General features: G+C 35.7%; 3 protein-coding genes across 10 annotated transcripts in view; 2 read left to right on the top strand and 1 right to left on the bottom strand.

Moving 5' to 3' along the window:
* The window catches only part of ZDHHC2 (zDHHC palmitoyltransferase 2), a 53,785-nt gene extending 51,338 nt beyond the window's left edge, over positions 1–2,447 (top strand). For both annotated transcript variants that reach the window (XM_019664768.1, XM_019664769.1), the window contains exon 13: positions 7–2,447. The gene's annotated coding sequence lies outside the window, so the exon portion shown is untranslated. The remainder of the gene's footprint in view (positions 1–6) is intronic.
* CNOT7 (CCR4-NOT transcription complex subunit 7) lies at positions 2,137–19,787 on the bottom strand. Of its 6 annotated transcripts, none has more exons than XM_019664773.1 (7): positions 19,557–19,787; positions 17,841–18,051; positions 15,795–15,988; positions 12,798–12,959; positions 9,982–10,126; positions 7,860–7,970; positions 2,137–5,731 (listed from the first exon to the last, which is right to left on the bottom strand). In XM_019664773.1, the coding sequence occupies exons 2-7, from the start codon at positions 17,955–17,957 to the stop codon at positions 5,723–5,725; spliced, it is 738 nt and encodes a 245-aa protein (XP_019520318.1). In that variant the 5' UTR covers positions 17,958–18,051; positions 19,557–19,787; the 3' UTR covers positions 2,137–5,722. The 6 variants fall into 6 exon arrangements, with proteins under 6 accessions (XP_019520318.1, XP_019520317.1, XP_019520316.1 ...); XM_019664772.1 differs by having other exon boundaries at positions 2,137–5,629; XM_019664770.1 differs by having other exon boundaries at positions 3,019–6,220.
* Positions 19,747–20,276, top strand: part of VPS37A (VPS37A subunit of ESCRT-I) — a 42,002-nt gene continuing 41,472 nt past the window's right edge. The window contains exon 1 of one of the 2 annotated variants that reach the window (XM_019664765.1): positions 19,747–19,872. In XM_019664765.1, the coding sequence (XP_019520310.1) occupies positions 19,760–19,872 (113 nt within the window). In that variant the 5' untranslated portion in view covers positions 19,747–19,759. Of the gene's footprint in view, positions 20,235–20,276 lie in introns of both variants that reach the window. The other variant, XM_019664764.1, reaches the window with a different exon arrangement.

Below are 20,276 nucleotides of genomic sequence, written 5' to 3'. Positions count from 1 at the left end.
TTCAAGGTTTCAATGCTGTAGATGGATGGAAAAAGCTTCTCACAGGAAGGCGCCATTGGCCAGTGGTTCCATTTCCCTTTGGCTGGACACGCAGAATGAGCTGATTAGTTCTCTCCAAGCCATTGCTTAAAACATCACATTTTTATTCAATATGCAGACTGTTTCAACTAACACAAATTCCTGTGAAATATTAAAAGTAATGATGGTTTATGAGTCAAGGGTGAAAATACCTTCTATCATAAAAACTTCATATAAATTCATGGGCCAGTTTTCACCCAAGTATTTGGGTAGCACAACTGTATCACATAAAATGCCCATTACTTATCTGATTTTCTAATCAAAATATTAAGACTAAAATATGGAGCTTTAAAATGTTTCAAGTCGCAGTATAATGATAAGTTTTATTTGTAAAACCTATTAGTTATCTGAGATGGAGGTAGCAAGTCAGTCGTCTATTTCCTCTGATATCAATCCAGCCTCAGACTGAGTGAACTTAAAAACTGTGAATCAACTATAAATTCCAAATGAACTACAGTTGAAGATCACCATCCATTTTTTGCTAGACTTTTATCTAATTCTAGCTTTGTTCCCTGCTGGAAGAAGTATGATCGTTGAAGCTTGAGCTCACTGGTAAGCAATTAGCTAAAAAATTTGTCAGAATGAGTAATTTCTATTACATCTGAAATATATTTTTCATCTCTTAATCTTTTTAAATTGGGGGAAATCTATAACAATAATTAAGATTGGTTTATGATGTTCTTTTGCCAGTTTGGCTTTTTAAAGTTTTTTCTTTGAACATAGCAAAAATACAGAATTTCTGTTCAGAATTCCCGATGGGTCAATAGATTAATCCATTTCTGTTATTTCTGTATCCTCTCATCTAAAGTATGTTAAACTATATAGTTCTTCAAACACCTAAGATTAAATTATGCACATCAAACAAAAAGTCATGTACTTCTGGAAATTCAGTTCGGCGTTTTAACTACATGGCATGCTGTTTGGAAGTTGAGTTTCAGATAAACTAAGTGGCGTATTTGTTGATGCCAAAATGTTATGCTTCAGTAAATATACTAAGAAGCTCTTGTGCCTTGTATGCACTATTTGAAAAAATGTTTTATTTTACTTTTTTAATTTGATGGAGTGTAAGTTTTGTAAATGTTAGTGATTAGAATAAGCTGTGTACATTTTTTTGGTACTGATTTTCAGAATCTAAAGCAGATTATCTTTTAAGACTACACAGCTAAGGAACTGGTATTTAATCAGAGAAAATGGTATTACACTTTTCAAATTCTGAGTTAGACAAAAATTCAACACAAAATAGACTAGAAGCCCAGATGATGGAGTAATAGATCCTTGCAATTACTCATACTTGCTAAAAATATAGTTTTATATTAAATGAGTTAATAGAACCAATGTCAGCTTAGTCCATTTTATAGATCATTTGAGTGCAATTATTTTAACCATCGGATGGCAGTCTTTTCAGGTTTTTCATTTAAAACTCGATTTTGATCTGACAATCTGCTTCAAGAAATTTCAGAAGATATGATACATTATTACTTTTAAAGCATTTTTTTGGTCATTTTTCATTACCTAAAGTGCCAAGGTGGAACCTGTAGCTACTGCTAGAAGTCTTAAGGGCAACAGAATCATGTGATGTAGTAAGAATAATATGTAGCCAGATATTTTTCAAAGCACAGTACTATAGCTGTTTTTATGAAACAGGATTGTTAAGTGTTCCCTCTTGTCAACTAGAAGCTAGGGGGGAAAAAGACAGATTTTTATTCTTTACCTTGCTAAAGTACTGTTAACCTTTCTCCCCTTTAGATCTTTCATGTAATTATTGAAATGCATAAATCAGTACACATTAGAATCAGATTTGAAAACATTTTTAAAAATAAAATTTTTTCTTTAAGTTGTAATGGTTCCCTTGTTTCATACAGTGAATAATTTTTAAAGGGTATTTTGTTTACTTTTGTTTTTAATTATAGGGGGTTATAATTTTTAGAGATGATGGTATATTTCTTTACATATGCCGTATTTTACTTGCGTGAATACATCAAATAGACCTACATTTTGTATATATTTATAAAATGTACCTTACAACATTTTAAACATTTTACTTTAAAAATCTAATTGCTTAACTCAAACTTGAAGACACACTTATACTTCAACTGTCCCAACAGTCCATTAATTGGTACTTTTTATTTTTCCTGTTTTGAGATTCTACCATATCGGTTCTCAATATTTAAGAATGTTTTAATTTAAAAATATTATACAGATGCTTTATATACATTGGTTTACTATTTGCCTTTGTTCAGTGAAAGAGAATTTGTTTTTTCAAAGATACAAAGAAGTGTAACTCAATACAATAATGAGACATTCAAGGAAGTGCTTATCCATTAATTCCCTCCTGTTATACCATAATAAAATCTGGTTGACCACCTTTATTAGTTGTCTATATGAAGTTGCCTTTGCACAGACAATCTAAATTGCTTTACAGATACACTTTTCCTAATAGTCTATCAGAGCTGCTACAGGCAAAATTCCTGTCTACAACCTGGTCATAACATAGGTCTTTTGAGAAGAGGTAGATGGCAGGAAGAGGTAATTACTCATTAGTAGTTAAATGATTCTGAGGACAACTGGAAATAGACTATATAACTCAAGTACACTGTAATCAAAAGACAAGTACTGGAAATATGGCATACATTTGACAAAACTGCCTTTACTAAGGAAATCAAATACAAAGGATTTATAAACCATTTTCATAAAAATTTAAGCTAGTATGTTTACTCTTTCTACATGATCTTTGCAGTAATATAAGACACCAGCTAACAATGAACAATGTTCAGTCTTGTTTTGAAGAAAGGTGTATAACACAAGTGAAAATGGGCCCCTGTCAAAGCACCTTTCGTTTTCACAAGTTTTAAATTTAACCAACTGAACCTTTTTCTGATCCATGCATATTTTTACCCTCAGTTGTGTATCTTAGTAGATGACCCGTTAGATTGTAGTGACTTACTAGCTCCTCAACTCCTTTGAAAATGTTCTCACCTGTAGTTGTTCCAGACTATTAATAGAAACAAATTCTTCAGTCACTTCACTCAACATTGATTTCTTAAGTAACAGCTAGGCAGTACTGACTTAATAGCCAAAGAAAAATACTCAAAATCATTTATCTTGTTTTATAATTATGTGTTGATTTTGTGCCCAATTTCCTCACTCTTTGAGCAATTGTTCTCATCAAAAGTCTTGTGTATTTTTTTTCTCAGGATGCATTTCTTTGTGCTACTGCATTAAAAAAACATGATATAACTCACCATCAGTAAATGGCTTTGCTTGTCTAACAAATGGGCCACATTTTCATTTTTTATTTTTGTGAAGTAATTATGCTGTGATGAGCTACTTTAAAATTTCTAATTCTGACTGTTGCTTTCCCATAAGTTGGGAATATTGTGATGAGTCCTTAGGCTGGTTATGTCAACATATAATGTATATTTTTAGCATAGTCATAGTATCATTGTATGATAAACAATCTTTAACATATAATTTGATATGATAATCCATACTTCAAAGTGCCTTAAAAGCAAACCATTCAAAGAGCATTTTTTTTTTGACACCATGGATATGAATTGGTAACAGAAAGAATAATAAAATATTGTGGTACAGAGACAGCACTCCAAATGCTGTCAAGTCATAATCAACATCACTGATTTTTAGCATACCAAACAGAAATGTGAAATGATGAAAATGTCATAGGCAGTTTCTGTAGCAGCTACTTAGCTTCCCCACTGTAGTGCAAAAACAGTCACAGACAGTTCATAAATAATGAGCGTGGCTGCATTCCAGCAAAACTTTATTTATGAACACTAAAATTTGAATTTCATGATATTCACATGTCAGGAAATATTAATTTTTTCCCAACCATTTTAAAACTGTAAAAACCATCCTCATCTTACTGGCCATACAATAGACAGCAGGCTGGTTCTGGCCTGCAGGCTGTAGTTTGCTGACCCTTGCTCTAATAGGTTTAACAGAATATGGTGAGTCCAGAATTAATGGCTCAGGAACACAAAATTTATCAGCCAAATATCTCTTATCCAAAACCTAGATTTAATAAAGGTCATAATGTTCCTCTTATAGAAGTTATAAAATATCACTTCTTACAGACAGAAACCATAATTGATACAAACTATGCAATTCAGCAACTAAGCAGCTTTCAACAGTCTTTATGATTCCTTTTTTTTCTGAGGTGAAGATCAAAATAAAAAGAAACCAATTAGATATCTGCTATATTGTGTCAGCTTTAAAAAGAAGCCACAGTTGTATCAAATGCATTTACTTTGTAAATCTTTCAGAATAAATGCATTCCTGGAAAGGAGAAAGAAATTGATTCTTAATGTCCAGTTGAGGTATTGATAAAGAATAAGCCAACACTGTTGAAATGCAGAAGGCTCAAATTGATTTCTCAATTAAGAGACTAATAATTGGCTATGGTTAATGAAGTTACTGAGTTCTGTTCAGCTGCCCCCCAAAAACAATACCCCCAAAATAAATATTTCCAAAACAAAATTACCAGTCATCAACATATATAAGAAAACATTTCTGAAGCCTTTATTTACAAAAAGCTTTAAAAACAAATAATACCCTCTGTTTTGCAAATAATGTTTTGTTTAAAAAGGACCACCCAGTTACAGCATTGTAATGTCATGAATAAAGAATGTCAAGGAAAACAAACCAATGTGGCTAACATTTGGAGATTTGCTAATATTACTGATTGAAGTGTAGATAATACACATCATAAATTGTAGTCCATCACTTCAGGGTAGAGTTATTCGTTATCAGAATGTCCTCCTACACGTGCTCTGGTCTGGTCACATATTCTGCATGGCTAAATATTTCACAGTCTTTTTTGTCAATATATATAAAATAGATTGCAAAGATACACACAAAAAAATAAACAAGCATTACACTCCTCAGGTAATTTTATGAGCTACATATATGTATTAGCTGTATACATATAGCTAATACATATATATACTTTTGTATTTTGTTGTTCTGCACCAAATCTCTCCATTATTTATCTCTGTAACAACTATGAAAGCACAATTTTTTGTCTTCTAATTTAATTTGGTACAAATATACCTAAAGACTTGTTATCTTTGGACTTGAATGAAATTGATTTGTGGAATCAACAAATCAAGAGCATCGTAAGTATGGCTATAAAAGTTTTTTAAAATTAAAAATAAGGGTAACAGAGAGAGAATAAAAAGAAGATTAAGGGAAGTGTGCTATCATAAAATAACTGCAGCTTCAACATCCTGGATACCAGTTTCCTGGCAGACAATAACATCCAATCACAAGGGATTATTCCTGAAGGGTGTAAAGCTGGTTTGAAAAATTCTTCAGTCACAGAGCAGCCTATACATGCCAATTAGAAACTGACAGACACTAGATGTGCTTAGAAGATTAAACACTACGTACAGAAACAGCAGTGACTAAGCTCCTCAGTAGTTGTCTTTTTTTTGTAGTCTTGCTGAATCAACCATTTGCACAATGCATGTCTTATATTCCATGGGTCAATAACAAGTAAATACTGTATCAAGTTGGCAGATGGTCATTTTTCCAGCTAAGAGCAAGAAAAACCAAAATGTCTGATAAGAGGATTTGAGTCAGAATCACTCTCTAAAGTGCAAAATTGATGGTCCACAATCTCAAATAGCTAAAACTCCTGCAGAATGGAAGGGAGACATGAAACAGGGAAATAAATTACAAACAGTGCTAGTTCATTTAGGAATGGGAAAAAAATAAACCAAGCTCAAGTAAGTCAAGTTTATATGATGTAGTTTTCCCACTCTGTCACACACGCCTGCCAACAAGTATGTTAAGGCCAAATTTAACCTGAATGCTTTTCTATTTAAGATCTGAGATAGGAATGGTTATACTTAGTACTGAAAGGTAGAAAATAAAAAGAGCTATGAAAGAAAAATAAAGTACTGTCTACCATTCAAGGGATTCAACAAGAGATAAAACCTATATACAAGCATGTGTGTAGCTCAAAAAAAAAAAAATTAAAAAGAACTATTTCATGTCATGACTGCTTGTTGGCTTCCTCTTCATATGCATTCCCTGTGCCATTCTGTACATAGGATGAACCAGAACCAAGGCCATACAAATGACCACAATATTTGGCATCATCAATATGATCTTCAAAGAACATCTAAAAAGGAATTTTGGAAAAAAAAAAAAAAAACATAATTTTAACCAAAAGTTACCAATGGTAATTTATATTTCAGCAACGTAAGTACTGACTATTCATTAACTATAATGGCAGCTCTTTTCTGTGGTGCTCCTTTGAGGCCACACATTTAAATTCAATGAATAAAACTGAGGTTCTCAAATACAGAGCTCAAGAGAAATCAAAGGAAAAAGACTACAAAAAATGTATAAATACGTGTCTTTTCTATTAACAAATTTAGACCATTTTATGTGCATTTGTAATCATGGAAAAAAATGGCAAACATTTTTATTGCATTAATTTAACAATACACAATGGTAAAAATGAATGAAAACAGCTAATGAAGGGGGGGTGGGGCAGCAGTGGTGACGTTTAGGTTTATAAGGAGCCTTGGATCTATGTGTACGGCTGAACTGGCTAGAAATAATCAAACCCTAAGCATGTTCTGGACAGTAAAATCTGAGCATTCACACTAGGTTACTATCCTTGAAGAAGCCAAGAAAAATAAGGATAACAAATTAGTAGCAGAGCATCCACCATTAATTGAACCATTAAGGCATTTTTAAAATGGAAAGCTGAAAATCCAAAAGGTTATTTAATTCTCTAATGTAGCACTAGAAAGAAGTACAAAACACAGTATTTATTTTAATGGACAGTCCAAATCACTTCTGAATCAATATCATTTGGTAAAATACCTATTATGCTATTATTAATACATCTCTACCAAAACTAAATTTCCAGAACAGTTCTCAGTTAATTCTTTATTATCTAAGAGGATATACGAAAAAGAATTTTCCAGTCAATATTTTGCAAAAAAAGGAACACTTATTTGTAAGCAAAAAAGTCCAGTTTTTGCACAATCAACTTTTTTCATTGCACTCACCTACAGCGATGCATACCTGTGCGTTGTCACTTAACCTAAGAGAAGACTGGGGGTCAGTGATTTTTGTTCTTCCTTACCTAACTTCTTTATGTTTGAAGAATTTATTTTTGTCTTTTACCAGTGAAGGAGGGTCTGCCCAATATGATTTGGTTCAACTACTACTTTAGACTTATTTAACCCCTTTAGAATTCAAAATCCTCTTAAGACTCAATCTACTAAAAAGCACAAGTCCTACTCTATAAATCCTCCAAGTACTAAAGAATGGCATGAGCAAATGACATTTTTACTAGCAGTTTAATGCCTAAGATAAGACAAGGCCAGGGGAAACTTAACACAGGGATGGATTCCTTGACCTGGCGGAAGCAGCACTGATACAGTCTACAGAAAGAACTGTTTTCTCCCACTAACGATGTATGTTGCCTTGGATAAACGTTACTAGCCGCTGGCCTCAGTTTTTTCACTTAAGAAATAATATGGTTGGACCTACATGATTTTTAAGGTAGTTTAAATTTTTAAATTTTTTAGTTTACAGAGAACTTCTTTTTTTTCATTTCCTTGTGAACTCCATTTCAAGATGGCTTATATTTTAATACTTTCATTCAAGTGTGCTAGCTATGACTTTTATGGTACCTCTAATTATATATTCACTTAATAACAACTTATTGCCCCAAAATTTTGCCATAAGATTTTAATGTTCTCAACCTAACAACCGAGAAAAAGGCACTGATGTCTTCATACTTCTCTCATTTTGAAAAAGGCCATTCCTGTAAGCAATGAATCAGATCCTGCCTGATGTTGTGGTCCTATCCGTTCCAGCTCTAACTGTTCAGCAACTTCCTGTAAACCACCCTAGAAGACAGAAAAATTGCCTGTCAAAAGAGGAACACTGCAATGCCCAAATTCACAAATTATATAACATAGACAATGACCAAAATATAAATGAACTTCAGAATATATAGATGGACCTTATAAAGACTGGAAAAAAACAGAGCATGTGAATTACTAATGCATTTGTTTAATGTGCGTGAAGTTTATAATTTTATTATAAAAATGACTGCAGGTACTTACTTTCAAATTTTCTTAAGCTTCCCAGCAATCTCTCTCTCTAAATAGTTTCATCTGAATAATTTGTAGAAAACAAAGCTATTATGGCTAATCAAATCACTAAGGGCTTAACCATGGGTTTCTTAGTTAAAAAGTTTATGTTGTTTTAAGAATACAACTCTTTAGGAGGATCTGCTAAAAATCTGTCTATGTTAATATTGCTAGAGAAAGTGAAAGAAAGGAAGAGAAAGAAAAGAGAGAAGGAAAGAGGAAGGGAGAGGAGAATAATGGGAGGAGAGAAAGATCAGGAACAAGGACAAAACAAAGAAATTCTTCTCTAAATGGTTAAGACCTCTGCAAGCAAACTAGCTATGAAATAGTGCGTTGTGCAGCAGTTGCTTCTGTGCTAAAAATAGCACAAAGATTAGGTATCATTAGCAGCTGCTTAGGAGAGCAACAGGATAGGGTCAGTCTGATGGACTATAGGTCAGAAAGCACCTTTGTCATGAACCTAATTTTAACACCACAGGTCACTCAGGGTATATTCAGAATATCTGGTATATTTAGAAAATTTCCAATAACATTCACATGATGAGTAATAGTTTGGTTCTCTACTTCCGAACTGTCATTGTACACACATGTCAACTTTTAAAAGCATTTCCAAAGTCACATTACAGTTCTTGGATTCTCAGCATGTAATACTTTCAGGGTGTGGACAAAATTTCTAGAATAGCAAGGATATCCTACTGCAGAAAGTTCAGTTGAGCCACAGCTAGAAGTCTCTCAAACCACACAGAATTCTGCTGCTCTTAGGTGCTACAAAATGAAGTAATCCTTCTTAAAAATTTCATGTTATAGGCCATATCCTGTAATGAAGCAAGTGGACTTTGGCCAAAAGACTGCTTCTCCTATGATTTTCAGTTCATTGGTCAAAAGCAAAGTTTCCTATTCAATTCCTAAATTATTTCTGTGTAAAATTTCCCATCTCCTGAAAATATAACTTTACTTGCACTTCTAAAAACCTGGTAAGGAGAAAACTTGCTCAACCTTGATGTAGGTTCTATGAAGCAACCACTTTACCTAACTTTTTTATTTTTTTGGTCAGTTACAGCTTAAATACAAATACACCTAAAAATAAAAACCCCACTGTAGTCTTTACGCGTCTGGGAAACTATTAAAGAAACTTTCATTTTGAAAGAATTAATGTTCAAAAGTGACAAATTATTCCACACATTAAGCAATGTCAGAATGTAAGCTACTACCTACATATTTACTATAGCACTTACTACTAACAATTTGACATCTTTGGGCCAGGAAAAAAAAAACCCACCCTTTTAAATATGTAATTTAATCCCTGCAACATGACCCGATGACAAGACCCAACAAAATAATCTCTAGCCAAGAAGCGGAGGGAGGCACTTTCGCCGCACTACTGATGACATCTGCACATGGCCAGCCACCCTGGACTACATGGCATCCTCCGTCTGGCACGGACAGAGCATGTGGACGGTGTTAGAGTGAGAACCTGCACAGTGTCTGTACCGGAGTATGATTTTCAATCTGGCTAGCAATGACAAAAATCTGATCCTTGGTTTGAATTTTACTGAAAACTTATTCTGCCAATACACACTAAAGCTTTGCAAAAGGATTTCCTATAATGCATTATTTATGCAAAAAAGAATCAAATGGCCAAATAATAAGTACATTTAATATAAAACTCAAAAATATGGTTTAAATCAACATCCCAGCCTAGGAGCCTATATATCAGTCACTGGGTCTAAATAGTGTGATTACAGATAAAGCCACGAAGCCTTACTTTGAGATTTTTGCAGCTCTTCATGAGGTACTTCACATCATAAATGACAGGAAAAAACAATCGAAGGATCTCAAAGAAATCAAGTTCTTCTTCAGGCAAGTTAGAGTTGGTCAGGATTTTGATTAAGTAGCCAAAGTCATAACCACTACAAAAGGATTAAAAGAATACAAAAGAACAACCATGAACACCAAAGAGATGAAAACTTTTTTCTGATACAAATTTTAAATGAGTCACACTGTAGGCAAAACAGGTATCAACCAAAAGTACAAAAAAAACGAATATAGAAAATAAACATACTCACAACTAAAACAGAAAAATCATCTTACAGTGGTAAGACTGTCAAGTCATCATTCAGGTATCAATATGTAGATAGCTACCACCATCCCAAGCCTGGAGTCACTAAACTATTTTGCTGATCCATGAATAGAGAACTCTTTAAGACTATCAAACTGCCCACAGTAGACATCTCAAACAATTTAAATAACTATGGAAATGGAGAAATAAAGATGAATGGAAAGTTTGCCAAACATGTCAAATGGCAGTATGTGACCTGGCACTCAGAAGGTGAAATCAATGCAAATCTTCCCATCTTTAACAAAGAGGTCATATATTGTACTTCAAAAATCCAAAGAGTTAGTTCCCTACCAAATTATTTTCACTTCCCTTTAAGTGACTTTATTATTAAGTATTCACTCTCTTCCTCCCAAATTCCTTCTGTTCCTGTCTCATCTCGGATCCCCAAGAGATACTAACAGAAATGTTGCACATGAAAGAAGTGAAGGCAGTAAAGGCTGAGAACCACTATCTAGAGCCTAAAACACAAACTCCTATGATCTCAAAACCAGAGCTCCTATGCCTACTGTTTGGCTTTTCCCACAGCTCTGTAGCTCTGTACACTCCTGCGCCACAATTACCTCCCCTTTTCCCTGTCCACCTTTTCCTTCAGGACCTCTTACAGATACCTTCCCTGAAAAGCCCAGCTCCCAAATTTCGTACACAAGTTGTTTTCTTGTACTATCCTTTACAATGTATGTATTGTTTTCTCCACAAGTTTAAAGGGCAGGAATCACATTTTAAAAATATCTTTTATTACACATAGTTTGTACTCAACTAATATTTGATGAGACATGTTATTTACATCTGTTAAGGAGATACAAAACAAAATTTCGATTTAATATTCAGAATTTTACTTCTAATCTAAAAAAGAAAAGAAAAAGCTTTACCATTGAAGACCACTAAGAAACCAGGTATAAGCAATAAACAGCAGAAACCTTTACATTTCTGGTAGTTGGCAAGGAAGTAATTCTGCTATCTACCCAAAATATAAGTCAAGACAGCATTTGCTTGCTACTAGTAAAAGTAAGATTATATTCAAGTTTAGGATTTATAAATACATTAATCTTTACTAGAAATAATTATAATATGAAGAAAATATTTAATAACACTTCATAGAATAAAATCTTAACATATCTTGACTAATATTCAAATATATCAGTCTAATCTAGGCTCTAAACGCTAAGATGACATGAACGCTTTCTGTTTTTGTTCATCTTAAAATGCCCAGTATTTGCTCACAATATTTTTTGAATGAAAGACCATGTCATATATAGTAAATCTCACATTGTTTTGTATCCTTATGACTAGGAAAGTAGAAAAAGAACTCAGAATTAACATTCCTCAAATGAACAGACACTCAGGAGTGAGGTACAGGCTCAAACGGAGGAGAATAAAGAAAAGGTAACAGGTAAGAATTAGTATGTTCAATACCGCCAACTCAAAAATTACTACTTAGCACTGCGCCAAAGTTTACAATATGAACAGTCCTTTATTATAATTATTCCAGTCCAGAGCTACAAGTTGTAAAGCATGTAAGAGAATTATTTTTTAAAAAATGTGTGAAGTGGACCAAGTATAAGAACATTAACACTTGTATAATACAATGCTTTTGAAAGATAGCAAAAGGCCAAATAAAATCATTCCCAAGGAGACTTTTATTCCCTGGGCTGCCAGTTTAATTTAATTTACTTAGATAGGAAAACTCTTTGTCTTCCCCAGAAGTCTATTTTTACAGAATGAAACTAATTTCCTTTCTAGAAATTCTCTTCAACAATCTGATTTTATAATAACGACCAAAAACTACCACTGATTGAGAATTTACTGTGTAAAGCACTTTACTAAATGGTTTAAATATTACTACTGATCATTAAAACAATTCTGCAAGATATTTTTTAAGTGATGCCTTCCTGATCACTTTATTTGAAAAAAATTAAACGCTACCACACATCGACCCCCAAGCATTCCCTTTGCTGTTTTTTACCTCCAGAGCACTTATTACCATTTAACAAACCACAATATAAATATCATCATTTAAAAAATTGTGGGCCTACTCCTACCAGAATGTAAACTCCACGAGGGCAAGGATTTTAGCCTCTTTTGTTCATAACTTAATTTCTAGAATTTTATCAGTGTTTGGCATATGGTAGATAGTATATTTTTAATGAAGGGATAGTTTTGGGCTCGGAAATGTTAAATAACCCTAGGTTATCACAGATTCCAAATGACACTCACTGCTAGATTTAAACCAAGGTTTATTTTTCCAGCCTGTACCCTTGCCACTACACAATACGGTCTCTCTCATGGGCTAAAAGAGATCCCATATTAGACCAACATTAGTCTCTTAAGAGTTAGGAGACTGCTATAAGCAGCCAATTCTTTGTAAAACTGAGCCTGAAATGGTTGAAACAGTGACCCCAGCCAAGTGTGAAGCAGCTAGGAAATAGTAACACATAAGCTGTTTTCAATACGAGTCTTTTTACCTATGAAATGATAACCACTTGACCCCTTCACAAAGGACCACTCCTGATGTCATAAGAAGTTCTGCAAAGTACTGGGTCTCAATTCCTTCCTCCTCATGTTTTTTAAACTGGATACCAGATGTTGTTAGTAGCTCTATAGAGTCCTGGGCATACATGTCCTCCCTGGCAGAAGAAGAAGAAAGACAACATTCAAAAGTGCCGCACTTCAAACAAGCTGTTTTTCTCGACTTACATCTACAACGACAACAGTGCCAGAAACAAGAAAGAGGGTTCACTTGGATCTACTTCTTCCAATGTTTCACATATATGGAAAGAAAATACAATTGAAATACAAAGGTCATTATTTTGGAAAAGTGTTCATACATTAAATAACCATGCAAAACAGTCTAATGGTGAGATTTTAATCTTTACTCTCAACTCAGTTTCATTAGCCTTTCACAAGTTAATAAATTTCTCACCAGGCACTACCACCACAAAGTAAAAGACATGTTCTTTTCAGGGCTCTCAGTCTCAGCAGCCATTTCAATGCTGCCAGATGGAGCTGCAGCCACAGGGGTGAGGACCTGTGTCATCTACCATGCTCTCAGCAGCACCACAAAGGAAACCAAGTGGAAAACACTTGATGTGGCTGAGTTAAACTACATTTCATATTAAAGAAAAAGGAGATGCCTCCTCTCTCTAATGATAAGCCTTTCAAATGACTCCGATAAGCAGTAAACTGTTTAAAATAAAGGAGTCTGCTATAACAGCAATAATTTCTTCTGACAATCTTAATCCTAGAAGATTAACTTCCAAAAATCAAGCCAGGAAATCTAACCATAAGGCAATCTTGCAAGATTCTACTTAAGCCAAAAAAGAAATCCATCTCTAATTTCGAAGTACACATAAGTATCCAAAATATTAAATTTAAAAAGTGATCAAAAGGAAGGTATATATTTCTAAAAATAAATGAAAAGTATTTTGTTCATTGCCCATTAGATTTTTCTTTTTATTTACTTTTTAAATTGTAAGAATTCTGGTTACCACCACTCAGCAAAAGACAATACTATTAAAAGCTTTAGCAAAACTAATTAAACCAAAAGGAACATCATACTTGGGCCAAAATGTATTCTCATGGTCTATTTTCTGGAAATCAATTTGTCTCTAAATGTCTCTGAGAAATAAGAAAACTTGCCACTGAAATATTTGAAAACAGGGGAAAACCACAACAATCACTGTAAGTCAAAATTTCCCCTGGAAACCCTTTAGGAAGGATATCTGAATAAACCCAACACAAGTTTTTTCATTAAACAGGTATTACTGGCCTTATTAGACTAAAAATATGTCCCTTAAACAACTAGACTTTCAGCCATCAGGCCCTGGTAAGCACATTGGGCAGCATGCTTCAGCAAATACAACCAACCAAAGAAATAACAGATTCTTTCTCCAGGCTCCATTACCCTGGCCCATATGCTCCCTTTACTTTTAGTTTATTGTCTCTCTCTTAAGCAGAATGTAAGCTTCAACAGGGCAATGATTTTTGTCTCTTTTGTTTAATGCTATATCACCAGGTCAAAAAATATGTGAAGTGGAACAGCAATTACTGCACTATTTAAATCAGTATTTTCCAAACTTGCCCAAAGAGAACAATCACCCAGAGAACTTACCAAAAATATGGATTCCTAGGTCCCATACCCAGAGCTACCAAATCCCACATCCCAGGAGATTGGGATGAATACTTCGGGTGTTTTACGGTCAAGTTAGTTACAAACAAAAATATGTGTATAAATTATTATTTTGGGGGCATAGTTCACAAAGCTCAATTCAGATAAGTAATGTGTTGTCATCTAAATTTCACTGGACTAGATATTTTTATCATTTAGAACCAATTCCATGTTTAATAATACCCGTGTCATTAGAAAGAGAAAGCTGGAACCCCATCCAGGTAAATTAGAGTACATTATTAAATCCAACAGAGTAAAACAGAGTCAGGGTAAATACAATGCAATTATAAACCATACTACTGTACTGCTGACACCACCACCCTATCAAGAAAAGACCTGCTTTTCTTTAGATCTTATATACTATGCTTAAAATCACATTATTCTACAGAGAAAGGGAGGTGGTTATATTGGCATTACCATTAATGTCCCACATCTTTTACTATTTTTCAACTCAGATGCTACATAAAAATCACATAAGTACAGGTGTCAAATAGGACACTGCAATATTGTAACACACTTGGAATGTATTAAACATTTCCCAAAGTTACAATTTAGTTTGTAAAAAATCTTCCCTCACTCAAAACACTCTAAACTTCCTAAGCTATCAAGGCTACTCTTAACAATGACAGAGAAGGACTACAAGTAAGGAAATTGGGTTTCGACCCAGATTCTGGAAAAGGGTATGCTGGATTCTGAACAAAACACCAGTTTCAAGGGTACTATTACTTCTTCTGCATGTCATTTTTATAAGAGGTTTTGTAGGCTGACCTGTGAATATGGTGATTATATAAAATCGATTTGAAAGGAAAATGCACTTAGTTTCCAAGAAATGTCTTAACTACCTTTAATGTGCAATCCACTCATAAACTGGGATATAACTGTAACAAAAATCTCTTTACAAGAAGTGTAACTATTACAACAAAGGTGTACATATTTCAAATTGTACATAAAGTTTGAAAGTAAAACGAACGTTGTAAGGTTATTGCTTCTATCAAGCAGTGTTTTCAATACCCCAAGTTTTCCAAATTTCAAAAAAGGGGCATACTTTCAAATAACATCTCTAAAATTCAAGGTACTTGAGAATTTAAAAGTCTTCTTTATTCAAATTTTTTTGTCCAATAATAAAAATAAAAAACCCCAAAACACCTAACCTTTAAAATTTTAGGTTTTAAGCTTTTCCAGGATAACTATGCCAAATTCATTTAGAATTTCATTCACCATACTCAAGGGAAATCAATTTCTAAAATTAAACTAAAAAAAAAAAAAGTTTGGGTTATATTTATTTCCCACTTACGTCAAATTAAACTTAAAATTAAACTGCCAAGTTGAAGTTCCTGGAGGGTATTCTCCTTGCTCATTCATAAATGTCAGTCCTAGCTGAATTATCTTTAACAAGTCTACATTACATCGCAATAGTTGGTACTGATAGTCAGCATTGCTCCTGAATTCTCCAATAGGTCTTGCAACCACACCTGGAAACTCGGTGTCCTGTAAAATAGTTTTAAAATTCATTATTTACTAAAAACCAGAGACCACAAAATCCTACAATAATTAATTTTTGGTACAAGTCAGAGAATCCTGTATTAGAGATATTCTACACATTACAAAGTACCTTTTATTCCATTACAAAGTATCTTTTAACTAGGAAAAGCATTACTTTTTGGAATCATAAAACTCTATAAATTTAATGAGCTTTTCTTACTTTAACTATTATGTCAGTAAAAATTACTATGTATAAGATACACATGATAAAATCAACCAAGGACTCTATGGCCAAGGAATAGGAAAAAACATAAATTCATGTTTCTCCAAGAACTATGTGAAATTATGCTATTCTAATGTTAAAAGCAATGAAGAACTAGTTTAAAAGAATGGAAAAGGCATCATACTTTCCAATTAACTTTTCTCAGGCAAAGTTTATCTAAACACCAAAACCCTCCTAATTCCTTGGACTAAAACAGTATTCTCTCTATACTCCAGAGAAAGCATGCTGTCAAAGATTGCATGCCACCCACTCATTCCTGTAGAATGCTATCATGTCTCACTCCTTAGTACCTGAGAAATAAGTGATCACTATCAACTTCCTTTGGATAAAAAAAATAATCCAAGTCTAACTATGAGTAAGTATAGCTTTATTAAATAGCACATTATCTATGTACACTTAAATATTAATATTTCAGCCAATCAACCTTCCCCTCCCCACAGAGCATATTTATTTATATTAAAAATAATGGGAAAATCATACCTCAGTTTAGGAAGCTAAGAACAAAATCTAAATACCAAGTCACTATAAACAGTAAAAAAATTAAAACTTCTCTAAATTCAGTCCAAGTCAACGACCACTTTATTGGATTCTAATGTGTTATTCTAGGTGTTGGGAGGACAAAGGATGATTAAGACACTAATCCTTTGCTTCACAAAGCTGATTATCCAGAAAACTGTAGAGTAGCTATAACAGATGCATGAGATACAGTAGTAAAGAAGCAATATAATTAACTGAGTAGACAGTCCAGGCAGATTGAATTGTATATGCAAAAGCAGTGTGTTCGTGAAACTCCACTGATAATTAAAATAAATTAAAACACCAAACAAAAAAATGGAGATCAACAATGTTTCACTGAGAAAGCTGATTTTGTTTGTTTGTTTGAGAAAGACATCCAGGAGTTCCCTAGCTTACGGGAGGTCATCTAGTATTATCAGTTAGGCCTTAGTGTTGCTAGGTGCTGACCTGGCACTTGTAGCTAGGTTCTAATGTTCTTCTGTCGAATACAAACAGTTTCACACTTCAACACCAGACAAGGCCACTCTATTACCATAACGAACATAGACAAAAACATAAACATGGTCCACACCACGAAAATGACCCAACATCTTTTTTATCTTGGTTAATATGAGTGACTGTTGCTTCTTTATAGCTTTAGCTTCACTCTCGTCTTCTCTCATTCTAGTTAAGACTTAAGATACCCTATCATAGAATCACCCCAGCTTCCCGACAGCATCCAATCCAGAGCAAAGTCTTGCTTCCTTCCTCTCTCCCTACAACTACCTGACACAAATCCCAATCCTAAAAGTCCTTTTTAACACGGTCTTACTCAAATGCCCTCAGTCCCTCCAAAGGTATGCATTTTCCCTCATGCCAGTGAGTAATAAACCCAACTTGTCACGCTACAGGTGTGTTCCAGGTAGTCTTTGGTTGGAGGACATTGGCAATTTTCGTTTCATAATTAAATTAATTCATAAGAAAAAATAAAATCAACCAGAAGGGTTGAATTCAGAACTGTTAAAATCCTTCTTCCCCTTTGATAAGAAGTAGTTTAAGGATATTTGATCACAGGCATACCATAGCAACGTAATTATATTTTCGGATAACTTGACGAATTTTCTTCATCTCTTCATCCAGGTTGCAAGCCCAAACTTCACAAATTCTTTGGCTATGATCTACAGTTGCTGCTGGCATAGTGAGGGCACAAGGAGTCTAGCTGCCAAGCATCAAAATATTATATTTGATTGAAGATTTGTTTCATAAAATACTTTATCCTTTATTTGTGTACCTGTCACAATAAAACCAAAATAAAACCCAGCTATATCAGAAAATGAAATTACAGAATAACTGAGTTGATAGAAACCTAAGAGATTATTTAGTCAAAGTCCTTGATTCATAAGAAAATCAAAGTTTGGGAAGTGACCTGTCTAAAGTCACACAGCTAATCAATAGGGGGGGGGGGGGGGGGGAAAGACCACAACACAGGTTTCCTGGTTCTAACATCAATGTAATGTAAAAACAGTATTTTTATGTGTACATAACTAATCATTTCTTAAAACTTTCCAATAATTAAAGACTGCTCTGAATTTAACTCTCTCTGAATAAAACTTTGTAGACATCCATTTCCAGACAAAAATGAAAGGTAATATACTGATATACATGTAAGAAGATCAGATGTTACTAGGACAGAAATAATGTCTGCTTTTATTAACAAAACATTCAAAATCTGTACTGATTTCAACATCTCCTTTATGGCATTTATTCAAGCCAGATTGGAGGGGACAAAAGTAAACGAACGAAAAAAAAAAGCTATTAACAATAGCCAAAGAGACTGTTTGAATCTTCATAACTGCAAGAGGGAGAAAGGAGGAAATAGTGTGTCTGTATTTCAAACTGTTTCTAATTTCCTAAAATCAGAGCATTTTCCCTGGTTACCAAACATAAATCTCACATTTATGAAACCCATAAACACTGGTTTCATGGTATATGATGATAAAAGAGTACAGACCAACATTTTGATTCTTAAGCAGTAAAATTCTTGTTTTTCAAACAAGTTTGAAAAAATCGTAACAAAGATAAAAGAGGAAATTATGAGACTACTCCCCCTTAAAAACTCTGCAGTAACAAATGTAACCGAGTGCTCTGAAATTCTTTCATAAGCCTGCCCACTATGCTAATCACACACTCTCTCACTCTCTCNCACACACACACACACACACACACACACACACACACACACACACTTTGGAAAGAGACCCTGCAGTTTAAAATTGCTTTACTCCATCTCTCTACCACAGTTCCAGAAGCTCCAATGAGGCACCAGAAACCTCATTACTGCAGGTAGTCTCCGTACTGCAGGCTCCCAAAGAAACGAGAGCACAGGACAGAAGCATTCAAGTCCTAGCTAACTCTCTTCTCTGGCCGAGAGCCAGCGCGAAGGCACTGATAACGATTCACTGGGGCCAGACTGACTCCCAAGCACTGCTGCGTGAAGGAATACGTGGAGCTAGCGGAGCCTGAAGGCCATCGCCCTCCGCCCCCAATTTCTTCCCATCCCACAACATCGAAGCCCCAGGTACAAAGCCTTTACGTCATCATTTCGCGCTACCCCCTTGACATACCCCAGCCCCAGTTACCCTCTCCGCCCCAGCCCGCCGCCCAACTCTGTCCTTCGCCAGCGAAGCTCCAGCTGGCGCCATCGCGCACCCTCTCAGGTTCATCGTCCCCACCCCCTTTTTGACTTCTCCCAACCCGCTCCTCCCCCCGCAGGTCTGCGGCAGACGCAAGATCTACTTGTGTCACTGAGCTCGCGCTCCTCCTTCTCCTCCTCGCCATAGAGACAGCACCCAGCGGCAGTGGCGGTGGCGGTAGCGGCGGCGGCGGCAGCAGCGGATGCCCCATAGACACCTCTCGCCCTGCAAGGGGGAAAGGGGAGCCGGAGCCGCTCCGCACCGCGCTGCGCCGTCGCTTCTCGTACGTCCTGGTGGGGGCGCTAGATGATGACGCGACACGCAGAGGGGGCGGGGCACGCAGGAGACGGAGGCTGGGGTGGTAAAGCGCTGGGCAGTGAGACTGGTGGACTGGCTCGTTTGGCGTCAGGGCCGCGAAGGTAGGGCTGCCTGTACCGGGCGGCAAGTTTCCTCTCTCCAGTTACCCGCAGTCATAGCGTGCCCCCCAGGACCCGAGGACCCCCAACCGGGCTTGCTTAGAGAAGACGCGGCCGCCCAGCACTTGGGCCCCGGGCTCCACTGCCTGGTGTTCTTGTCGCTGGAAAACCACCGGGCTGAGCAGCTGGGAGAAGCAGGCCAGAGAAGTCTAGGGCCTCGGGCCCGGGGACCCGTGGAGGATGAGCTGGCTCTTCCCCCTGACCAAGAGCGCCTCCTCCTCCGCAGCTGGGTCTCCCGGTGGCCTCACCAGCCTCCAGCAACAGAAGCAGCGCCTGATCGAGTCCCTCCGGAACTCACACTCCAGGTGACTGACTGGTCGCTGCCTCTCGGACAGGAGAAAAAAGTA

Source organism: Hipposideros armiger, unplaced genomic scaffold (assembly GCF_001890085.2).
Source record: "Hipposideros armiger isolate ML-2016 unplaced genomic scaffold, ASM189008v1 scaffold_430, whole genome shotgun sequence".
Taxonomy (NCBI): domain Eukaryota; kingdom Metazoa; phylum Chordata; class Mammalia; order Chiroptera; family Hipposideridae; genus Hipposideros; species Hipposideros armiger.
Note: the sequence above shows the minus strand (reverse complement) of the source record. Positions and strands in the feature narration are given on the sequence as shown.